Source organism: Protomyctophum bolini (genome assembly GCF_963924005.1).
Source record: "Protomyctophum bolini genome assembly, chromosome: 13".
Classification (NCBI taxonomy): Eukaryota; Metazoa; Chordata; class Actinopteri; order Myctophiformes; family Myctophidae; genus Protomyctophum; species Protomyctophum bolini.
Genome location: NC_137874.1, coordinates 12,333,511 through 12,345,767, shown reverse-complemented (window position 1 = coordinate 12,345,767; position 12,257 = coordinate 12,333,511). Strand labels below are relative to the sequence as shown.

Here is a 12,257-nt window from a genome sequence, read left to right as displayed (position 1 = left end):
TGGTTTCCAAACTTTTTTAGTGCGAACAAAGGTCGCATTTACTATGAAATCCTGCGTCTCGTGTCCGTCACACCACCATATATGGTTGTGTCTGTCCGTCACACCACCATATATGGTTGCCAATCCATCATGCCTCGTGACATCACGTGACATCATGGAGAGCCTTAGATCTCCATATATGGATCTGACCTAGTGACATCACGTGACATGATCATGGAGTTAACGCCTCCATATATGGTCACGCCTCAAGACATCACACCTCGTGACATGTCACGCCACCATGTGGCCGTCTCCATATATGAAGATCACGACACTGACCTCATCTAACCCTGGATAACCATACATGGAGAAGACTGGATCCATCGGGCTGGATTTGGAGGTTTAGAAAATCTAGTTTTCAAAAATCTCTTATGAGCTTGTATTGGCTATTTTAGATTTTTTTTAATTCATTAGAATTGATTTAGCTTTTTTACATACTTATTTTTGAGGGGTTCTGCTAGCCCCTTATACATCTTCTCGTCCTGTCACGTCTCATATTTGCCATTGACAATGAAAGGAGAATTTACGTCATATGTGCCTGAAATTTGACGTACATTTGTGGCAACACAAACATTAAATGCCATTGACAATGAAAGGAAAATGTACATTATGTTGGGCTTGTTTTAAACATTGTATCATGGTTAAAAGATAACAAATGACAAATTAATTCATGAAGAAGTAAAACATGTATTGGATGATGTACGACGACAAGAGCGCCCCTCACACGGGAGTGATTTTTCAATATATAAATATTGGTCAAAACATTGTTATTCGGTAGGACAAAATCAGGAGGGAATAATCGAACCCTATCGTGGTAATAAAGCAGGCTCTAATACAGCGGTAACTGATATAGATAAAGCTATCCTATACTGTTAAAATAAGCTCAGTACTGTTTTCAAAGCTGTCCCTACAAACAACCTTCAATTCTCCTCCCATCAGCCGAAGCAGCTGTTTTGGAACAACGACTGCAGCAAGCGCTGCCAGTGCATTGGCCGCAACCTAGTCCAGTGTGAACCTCGGCGCTGCAGGACAGATGAGGAGTGTGGCCTGCGCTTCGGCGTGAGGGGCTGCTTCACTCCTCGCTCGCAACACTGCGTGGCCTCGGGCGGCGGCGTCTTCAGGACCTTCGATGGGGCGTCCCTGCGTCTTCCCGCCTCCTGTTCCTTTGTCCTGTCCACCAACTGTCACAAGCTGCCCGACCTCTCCTTCCAGCTTATCGCCAACTTCGACAAGTGGAGCACGCCCAACCTCACCACCATCTCCCACATCTATCTCTACCTCAACGAGGAGAACATACTCGTCACTGGCAGCACTGTAAAGGTGAGAGCAAGGAGTTGTGGCCTCATGCAGGGTTTGCTGAACCAAACAATGCTCTATAGGACAAAACTATATTATACTCGCTATGCTCAGCTCTGTAATGTGAAAGTTAGACCTCACCTACACAATAGTCTGCCTGGCAACAGCCACAGTGGCTTGAGACAATAGAATTCACTGAAAGGATCATCTGATCGGTTAATTGCCCATTGGGCACTTTCCTACTTAGAACGATGCAAGTTGAGTTATTTGCCAGGCATGCCCAAATATGGAGTCTATGCAGATCATTGTGATGTCAGAACAGGCCAGCTCCATATATGGAGATCTACGGATGATCAGGTGTGATCAGTTGGCTAATTTGGGCCCTGTCCAGAGCCTGGGCAGGGGCTTTTGTGCTGGTTCTGCATGGACACAGTGTATCCCACCGACTCAAGGGCACTGCATTCCCTGCGGTGGTGTGGAACGCGTGTGTCAAATTTGAAGTCGGTGGGGCGAACAGTTCTCGAGTTACGTGGATTACAGATGTACATACACACGTACAGAGATGTGGTGCATTTAGAGATAGTTAATACAGTTATAATTACTTCATTTAATTTGTATTAACCTGCTGAAGCTAAGCAAAGTTTGTGTTTGGTTGGAGTATGCTGCAGCCTTCTGTTTAAGTGGCACTATGTACGTTTTTGTTAATTAATAAAATGTTATTTTGGCCAATCTGTATGGTAGAGTATGTTGATATAACATACAATTGGGGTGGTTGTATTGTATTTTGTCGACCTGCTCTGCTATTGAGACATTTAGTCAAAGGATCTGACCTAATGGTTTCAAAAGATTCAATTTATCCCCTGAGCAAGCAGGCAGGCTCTATTAGCTCAATGGTAAAACTTTCAGCACTTGCGCTGGAAACCAGGTTAAAAGTGACAGTATAGATTGGGTAGAAGAGGAGAGTTACAGTGCAGCTTTAATACACTATAATAATTATTGAGGAAACCCAAAGTACAAGCATTTAAATACTTTATTGTACTTTAATTGTACTTGTACAGTTGTGTTTATATCAGGGAATGTTTTTGGCTCATGATTACGTGTGTGTGTGTGTGTGTGTGTGTGTGTGTGTGTGTGTGTTTACATTTCCTTTCTTTCAATCATTTTATTTTTCATTTTTGCACAAACTGATACATGACTCACATATACATAGACAGACTAACCGACATACCTACATACATTATACATACATATGTCCATACATCATCTTCTTCTTACTACTTATATAATTATTCATGTAGTCTTCGAAATCATAAAACCTTTGTTCTTAACATGAATGGTTCCTTAATTTGCCAAACCTCTTGATAATATTTCTGCGTATTCTCCTCCCATGTATTCCACAACTGGGCCCCAAACCAAGAAGAAAATGTCTCCTTGGAGAACATGTGTGAGCCGTTCTAGTGGGAGCAGTTGTAGAACATTATGGAGCCAACTCGATACAGATGGAACAACATCCCCAATCCAACATTGTAGTACTGACAACCTAGCACAGTACCATAGGATACTCAGGATTCTCTTAAATCTATTAAATTCAGCACATTTGTGCTTGCATGTATCACAGCATGTATGGTGGGTACATGACATGTGTTTCAGCCTCTCTCTCGCCTCCTCTCATGTCCCACGTAGGTCAACGGCACGCCAGTGTCGGTGCCCATGGTGACGGGTCTGTTGACGCGCCTGTCCTCCTCGGAGGGCTTCCTGGTCATCGAGACACCGCAGGACGTCGTCATCCGCTACAACCGCTTCAACACGCTCAGCATCACCATGGGCCAGCGGCTTCAGAACAAGGTGTGTGGCCTATGTGGGAATTTCAACGGAGATCCCACTGACGATTACATCACCTCCAGGGGCAAGCCGGCTCTCAGTGCCCTGGAGCTGGCCCAGAGCTGGAAGACCAATGGAATGCAGAACAGGTGAGCCTCAAGGCAAATTATAATCGGACAACCTTGTCAGTGTCACTCAACTGAAAAACATACTTTTGAAAATTATTTAAGGATATTCATTACTGGACTCACCTATAGCTGGTAAGAAGAAAGTACATGAATAAGGCTAATAGTCCAAGCAGAAATGCAGAAGAAAATAAACAACAATATAGCTGCAAGTGAGTTTCTTATCACCACGGCGTGACGTCATGTTGTAGTTTGCCTGGCCTGGCCATCGATAAGCGTCTGTATAAAAGTCTGTTATAGTATGTTCGATGTGTGCATTAACGTTGGCGTTAGTGAGGCGTCGCACAACCGGCCGAGCCAGCTCAGTTGCTGTTACCTGTTGATAAGGGTAGAGATTTCTGTTTACCCTTAATTTAAATGTGGGATTATAATTTGTGGTAGATTGGACGTTGCATGTATGATTGTTGTAAAATAGGCCACTCAGACACTTTGGAAGGCAGTCATATAAAACTGTAAGCATGTTTTATGACTCCAGAGATGATGTGCACCGATTTGTTAGAGTTTTGGGCAAAATCAGTTTTTGAAGAAAAAGCTATTTGTTATAGCATATGGGTTGTGCCGTCATGATAGATGGAATCCAGGGAAATCATTGTATGACAAAACAGTTAAATAGTTATAGGCAAAAAGCGCAAAGCAGCCTGGAATAATGTTGCCATGAGTTTGAAACTGATCGTCTCTCACTGCATCCATGAACCTCCGCTTTGAGCTTCCTCTTCTCTTCCTACCTGGCAGATCCATCTTCAGCATCCTTCTCCCAATGTACCCCTCATCCCTCCTTTTCACATGCCCAAACCATCTCCTCCTGGCCTGTGGAAGACAATAACTGAACACGTCTAAACTATAAACCTTTCTACACTGTCACTTAACCACGAATTTACCTTTGTATTTATTGCTTTAGTGTGTCTCCTATTGACACATATTTGGGGTGTGCCTTTCATTGATTGATTGGTTGATTGATTGATTGAGTTTGCAAAAGGTACAGAGGTAAAGTTATACAATAATGCTTAAAGGATAACGTAAAAGGCTCTAAGGGCTTGTTTACATTGTGGTCCTGTGTATTCAATTCCTCATGCCTTCTAACAGATACTAAATTATACTGGCATAGGAAGGTGAATTTTTATTACATTTTTGTTTCATCAGTTTGATAAACTACTCATACACCCACAGCTGTGACGAGACCCAGTATGTGGCGCTGGCCCAGTCTTGTGACAACACAGCGGTTCTGGACCTCCAGGGGGAAGGCGGCTGTCAGAAGTTGACCCAGATGAAGGGCTTCTTCCAGCCCTGCCATGGCCTGCTAGACCCCCGGCCCTTCTACGAGTCCTGTTACCTGGACGGCTGTTACAATCACCGCAAGGCCCAGGTCTGTGGTTCGCTGGCAGCGTACGCTGAGTCCTGTCGCTCCCTGGGCATCCTCTCCACCAAATGGATCACCCAGGAGAACTGCTGTAAGGGCACCCCCAGGCGCAAAGTCTCCAAACAACCACACCACAACCCCAGGCGCAAAGTCTCCAAACAACCACACCACACCCCCAGGCGCAAAGTCTCCAAACAACCACACCACACCCCCAGGCGCAAAGTCTCCAAACAACCACACCACACAAAGAAGGCCTAGCAAGTTACTATACTACTATTTCGGTGAATGTCTTACCTTACAGCCACATGTGTAGATAATATATAGTATAGTATGGTAGGGCTCCATCTAGAGAAGATTCGGTATTATTGCTTGGTATGTGTTTGGGCATTTTTAACCACTTTCAAGTTTCATATTTTGGTAATGTCATTAAGGATATATATATATATATATATATATATATATATATATATATATATATATATATATATTATGGAGGACTTAAAGTACTTAAGGTCAGCAATGGAGAGTGTGGAAAAGAGGTGAAGAAATCGTTTCAACACCATATCTGGGCGGTATTCAGTGTTTTTTGGTTGTTTGTTTGTTTGGTACAACTACACACACAGATCATTGATTGAAAATGGAACTGAAAACATATAGGACGAAATTGCACACAAGGCTTTTTATGAATACCATTTCTCATTACGTAGAAGCCACATGGCTTTAGTGTGACAGCTAACATTGTGTGTGGACCTGTCTTTAGCAGAATGGATCTATGACCCCTGTGCAGGAGAGACCTGCAGAAATGTCACCTGTGAACAGGAAAACGGAGGGGAGCTGTGTGGCTGTCCGGAGCTCCCCAGCGGTTCTATGTTGGGTGAGTGGTAATGTGAGACAGAGGAGGCACAAACATAATGCAGAAAGATATGCAGAATGATGATGGTGGGGAGGTGTAACAGAAAGAAGGATATAAGTTGTATTTATAACATACCCGTGAATTGCTATTATTTTATGCAATACATTTGAAGCTTGTTGTCTGTCCGTCTGGAGTCTTTGGACAAATGTGTCAATATGGACTGGACAACGGTTAACTTCAGACCAAAGCTCAATCAGTGTGAGAGAGAAAGAGAGAGGGAGGGAGATTGTGTGTGACGTTAAACCCGAGCTATATCAGTGAGAGAGAGGGGGGAGGGGAGGAGGGAGGGAGGGAGAGAGCCTATTTTATCATGCAATAATGCATGCTGGGTACCGAAAGCTGAACACGCTGCTAAAATAAGACAAAATACATTAAGATAAGTTACGTTACGTTCATCACATAAAAAAAACATAGTCTTTGTTAATCAGGATCTAAAGCCTGTAGATTCATACGCACAAAATTAGCTGATCTACAAGCTTGTGACAAGCAGCACCATCATACGACATATGAAGCATTAATCATACTGTATTCCTCTCTCAGTTGGTGATGATGCCATCATCCAGGCAGAGGTGGTATGTAAGCATTCCCTGATGGAGGTGTCCATCTCCAAGTGTAAACTCTTTCAGCTGGGCTTTGAGAGAGAGGACGTTCGGATCAATGACTTCCAGTGTGCCAGCATCGAGGGAGAGGACTTACTCTCATTTCGAATCAACAACTCCAAGGGACACTGTGGCTCTATAGTGCAGGTGTGAGAACCCATCATACTTGACATCAATGCTCCATGAGAGATAGGCTTTGTTTTAACACGTGAACCCTGGCGTCCCTATTTTGGCCACATTTTGTTCAACATTTACAGAATATTTTCAAGAATAGCTCAGATATCCAATCTTCAAGCTATGATGCATTTGTTTTGTTTTCTTTCTAAATGTGGTGGTCACTTCTTCTCTCATAGTCGAACGGGACACACATCATGTACAAGAACACGGTGTGGATAGAGAGCGTGAACAACACAGGGGCGCTCATCACTCGAGACAAGTCCATCAACATAGAGTTCTCCTGCGCCTATGAGCTGGACCTCATGATCTCCTTAGAAACTGTCGTCCGGCCAATGCTCAGGTCAGATGGGGGACATGTCACTGTAGTAAAGCAGGAGTCTTTGACGTTTTTCAGGACCCACTAGCTGAGAGAGAGAGATGGAGCAGGCACCCCCACTACATATTGTATAAAACTGTGTTGCAGATTAAGCCTTTTCATAGATTTCATAGATAGTTGGATGCATGCTAATTTTCAGATAGTTAAACTTTTAAACCCTCAATATTTAGTCAACTTGATCATTGGCTCTGTACCTTTTTCCCTCCACACCAACTATACGAAAATAGGCGATCTACAGCCTCACAACGCCTTGCACTGCGAGGCGTTGTGAGCTTGTAAATCTGCTATTTTCAGCTAATGTTCCCATCACACAAAGATTTGGTGGACCCCTCAGGGGTCCATGACCCTCTGTTGAAGACCCCTGCTCTGATGGCTTCGTTTATACTTTGTCACATTAAGGAAATGAAATGAACTGAAATGATATACATAGGGTGCATGCTAAAAGAAAAAACAAGTGCAAGTTAAGAGACAACCCATATAGCAGGCACATAGTGGCAGCCAGCAGATATAGAATTTCACACATCACAGCACGCACACACACTACACAAAGTATACATCAGGCACAACCCTATCTCACGTAGCTGGTATAGTCAAGTCAAGCCATACTGTATTTATGTTAAAGTTATGTATTAGTTAGTTACTTTAAGATGAAAGAGTATTTGAATTGGTCTAGCAACTAGCAATAGAATATATACATATGTTCAGAAACATCTTCCATAAAACTCAAGACATTTTAAAGCAAAGGTTAAAGCCTCAATCTGTGATTTCTGAAGTAGAACAACAGATACACAGGTTTAGCCTAAATACATAAATAATTATGTTTATACCAAAACATAATTATTTGACATATTGTGCTAATACATTTTTGGAAAAGAACACTGGTGTGGGGGGTGCTTCTTTCACGCTGCCTGACAAATCACAGATTGGGATTGGACTAACACAATGTTTCTTGAGATTTTTATTTCTTTAATCCCTGCTTTCTCCTCCCACTGCCGTCCTCCAGTGTGATTAACCTCACCCTACCTACCCAGGAGGGCAACTTCATCACCAAGATGGCTCTGTACAAGAACTCCTCCTACCGCCAGCCGTACCGGGAAGGGGAAGTGGTGCTCAGCACGCGAGACATCCTCTTCGTGGGGGTCTTTGTGGAGGGCGCAGATGAGAACCAGCTCATTCTCATAGTAAACATGTGCTGGGCCACCCCATCCCGCCAAAGCAACGACCGCCTGCGATACATCATCATAGACAAAGGGTAGGCTAACTGGAGGACAACATGTTGAATATGTGGAGATGATTGGCGACTGGTTTCCGTTTACAGCAAGCAATGTGCCAATTTAGGCTAGTCCACAGAAATATTTACACCACATAAAAAGAAGAAATTCACAAACACAAAGCACGTTTTATATATATATATATATTTATATGTTTGTTTTCTTATACTGAAACTTTTGCCAAATTTTGAGTCAAACATCATAGATGTAGATGACTGTTGCATCGTTCCCATGTGGATCCCGAGATCCACATGATTACTGATCCTGATGATTGATGTTTTTGACAAGGTTGTAACGAGGCGAGGCCACAGTTTAAGAATCACTGCATGTACATAAAGCTGCAATTTATATACTGCTACTATTTATCAGAGAAAATCACTCAGATATTACAGATCTCTCCGTACCCTCCCTGTAGTTGTCCCAACATCAAGGACAGTACCATCGGTATGGCAGAGAACGGCATATCCCTCACCTGTCGCTTTCACGTCACCGTCTTCAAGTTCATCGGAGACTATGATGAGGTCCACCTTCACTGCGACGTATCCCTGTGCGACTCAGATGCGGCCACCTGTAAAGTGGTGAGCATCCCGCAGCGGGCCTGTGGATAACCGGAAATGTCCCTGACCCCCCGATTCCAACTGGAGGACTGTGTTGAATGTCTCTCTACACTATCCTGTCCAAATAAAAGCTAAACTGCCAACAGCAACACAATCTCAAAAGAGAGAGAGCATCACTACAGTTTCCCCATACAAACACTTATTTTGTAAAAAGTGTTGACAAGCTGAAGTTTTCTACACTGTATTGATCTATGCATACTGTGTCCACAGAACTGTCCACACAATCGAAGGATGTACTCAGGAGATAGTGAACATCAAGAGCACATATTAACTGTGGGACCCATCAGAAGGAGAGGTAAGCAATGAGCATGCATCTTGGCCTTGTTTGCTTGTTAGCTTGTTTGCTCGCGCGCGCGCGTGTGTGTGTGTGTGTGTGTGTGTGTGTGTGTGTGTGTGTGTGCGTGTGCGTGCACGTGCGTGCACGTGCGTGTCTTTGAACGCTGTTTAATATTCTCACCAACCATACTACAGTTACAGTTTACTGCAAGCTTTCCATATGTAACCATTAACCACATAAGCACTGTCTATACACAAATACACATGATGAATAGCGAAAATAGCTGGTCTCCTGTGTAGCAAACCAAACATCTGCCGCTCAGTCAATGGAGAATCGCCTCTGGGTCGAGGGAGATGTTAGGCTTGTCTACTATGTCTATGAGGCAAACTTGTAGAGCATGTAGACCTTGTCTGGCTTGAGAGACAGAGGCCAGATTACCACTGGTGTCTCCACAGAGTCTAACTGGTGTGAGGTGAATAATGGAGGCTGTGAGCAGATCTGCAGCAGCAAGGGAACAGGGTCTGTCTGCAGCTGTGTGACCGGAATGCTACAAAGGGATCGAAAAAGCTGCCGAGGTGAACACACACAAATGCACAGCCACACACACACACACACACACACACACACACACACACACACACACACACACACACACACACACACACACATTTTAATTATTTTATTTGGATCTGCAGAAGAGGCGTAATACAATAGACCCAAACACTGATCAGAATTAGGTTATACATTATATGGTCCAACCAGATATAGCTGCTGCACATGCTTAACACACAGAGGGAAAAGAAGAAAAAAATATATATATAGCACATTGTTGAAATACTATTACTTGATACTACTAGACAGGATGTTTGTTTTGGGTTTCTTAAGCCACCTAGGGATAAATGAAACAACGCCTTCTCCAGACAGACAGACTTTTTTTTGCCCATAGTAGCTGAGACAGAACAGTATTTAGCCAGCTTTTTGTTTTTAAGCAATCCACCCAATTGCAAACCCCTGAGCACAAGTTTATGGACATGGCCCAGACTTCCAAATACAAGGACAATAAGTTGACAGTTATATCCCAAGGCCATAATACGTTCCACCAGAAGCTGATATTTGACACACACACACACACACACACACACACACACACACACACACACACACACACACACACACACACACACACACACACACACACGATTTTAGCTTGTATGGCACCCTGTGAGAACCGCCCCCCCTTGCCTCTCGTATAGTCATACTTATCAGTGGGAGACGGGGTTGTGGTGTGGGATGGGAAATTTGGTGTATAGTTTGGCCTAAAATATTGTCTATATACATTCATGAGTCCAATTGCTGACCAGTTGTCGCCGGTATTGAGCAATTTTTCTTTTGAGCAAAAAGGTCAACATTTCATTATGCTTTAAGTAGCATGTGACATGTCAAACTAGGGGGTTTTCATGATTCTGAATCCATTACAAGCATTCGTTTTGCACAATGGTATATAAACAATATTTTAGGCCAATAAAAAAAGACTATACCAAATTTCCCACTTTAAACAAAAGAAGCCTGTCGGCTGTCGGACTAATTTAGAAAAAAAGGACAAGAAAGACATTACATAATTATACATTACAAAAAGAAGAGTATACACCAATTAAATGGTACATATTAAACATGATTTAACTTATCTGAGTTTTCTTTTCTTTTTTCTTTGTTTCTTCCATTCACAGCTGTGAGCTCAAGCAGTAGGCTAAGACCCTTAGTTCTTCCTATGACTGCCAGCACTGTGATGTCCCTGCTCTTGGTTCACACACACATTGGTCTCCTCTGCTAACCTCCTGAGAACATGGAGAGAAGAAAAGGTAAAACATAAACATCTAAAAGAAGAAAAAGAGAAGAAAAGACCTGAAGAAGTGTTGGAGAAGCACAAAATCTTGAAAAGCTTGAACTTTGACCAGTGTTCTGCTAGTCAATCAAGAGAATGTTGTTCCTGCACCAGCACAGATGTTACTGACATGTCACTGAATGTAGGCCCGATTCACTTTCAGTTTGGTGGATTGTAACAACATTGCTCTATGTCTGATTTATACTGTGTTGTGCGATAGTGTAATGCACCAAAGATATAGCTGATCTACAAGCTCATAACGCATTACATCGCAATGCATTAAAAGCTTGTTGATCTGCTATTCACAGTGTGACACTGACGCGTGACTAATTATAAATCAGGCTTTAGTTGTGCTCACCAGATGGAGTGATAAAAGTCACCATTGTCACATGTGTTTTTTTACACTGTTAATTGATTCATTTTTCACTTACAATGACAACAAAACACTCAGCATATCTCTCTCTCCCCACCCTATCCCATATCCCCTTAACAATACTCTCATTCCCAAAAAGCCATACCAACAAAAACATAACAAATAAAATCTGCATTGAGATAGTATAACAAATTACAACATTTCAAAATGAACACCAATGTCACATTTATTTGCAACAGCACATGTAGGCTACATCTCCTCTGTTGTCCATTGGTTAAAAACAGCATCCACTGCTTGGCTAGAATCAGAGGAGAGCTGTTATCTTCCATTTTGTGTGACACTTCCAGAACAAAAATGGTTTGTTTGACATGTAGAGTTTTTGCAGACAGGATGGTGTACACTTTGTGATGGCATAGTTTATTACATTTATTTTGGATGTCCAGGTTGATTCTGTGAATGAAGTTACTATTTATGTGTGAAGACGGAACATTGTTTAATTCCTGTGGGTGTGACCCATGTTTAGAATAGAGCTCAGGATGTGTTTCCACTGTAAGATATGAAATCACCGGTGTCCCTCTGCCAGAATTAACCAAATACACTGACTCAGAAATATGTCACTTGTGCCATGCTGTACCTTTAAAATACTTTCAAACTACAATGATTGATTTCTATTGTGATCAGTATGATATTTAGTATTCTGAGAGTTTAGTTACAAACTTCTGTTTGCCTGTCAAGATGGCCCCATTAAAGACAGTTATAATAACTGTTGCTCTTTCGGTTTGTGATGTAAATGTATGTGACAGAAAACATCTCTTCAATGTCATTACTGAGACTAATATTTTCCATTAGTGCCTATTTTGCTACCTTTGTACAAATGTACAGTCAATTTGGTTGTATTTGTATGATTTTTTTTAAAATACTGGAATATCTTTTTTTATATTTTGATGCCCGTGAGGTTTTATTCTTTGAGAGAAACAGCTCCATTCCAGTAAAGTTACCATAATAAATCAAAATGTTCTCTAAATCAATGTGTGTCACTGTTTCATTGCCCATTTAATTGATGATAGGCAGCCT

General features: G+C 42.2%; 1 protein-coding gene across 1 annotated transcript in view; it reads left to right on the top strand.

Moving 5' to 3' along the window:
* tecta (tectorin alpha) overlaps window positions 1-11,922 on the top strand; it is a gene marked incomplete at its 5' end in the record, with an annotated part of 19,886 nt that extends 7,964 nt beyond the window's left edge. The window contains 11 exons of the mRNA XM_080779951.1: window positions 979-1,359; window positions 3,019-3,305; window positions 4,509-4,789; window positions 5,459-5,572; window positions 6,152-6,357; window positions 6,564-6,727; window positions 7,767-8,015; window positions 8,450-8,612; window positions 8,862-8,946; window positions 9,384-9,503; window positions 10,656-11,922. Of these exons, the coding sequence (XP_080636077.1) occupies window positions 979-1,359; window positions 3,019-3,305; window positions 4,509-4,789; window positions 5,459-5,572; window positions 6,152-6,357; window positions 6,564-6,727; window positions 7,767-8,015; window positions 8,450-8,612; window positions 8,862-8,946; window positions 9,384-9,503; window positions 10,656-10,759 (2,154 nt within the window). The 3' untranslated portion in view covers window positions 10,760-11,922. The remainder of the gene's footprint in view (window positions 1-978; window positions 1,360-3,018; window positions 3,306-4,508; window positions 4,790-5,458; window positions 5,573-6,151; window positions 6,358-6,563; window positions 6,728-7,766; window positions 8,016-8,449; window positions 8,613-8,861; window positions 8,947-9,383; window positions 9,504-10,655) is intronic.
* Window positions 11,923-12,257: the final 335 nt, after the last annotated feature.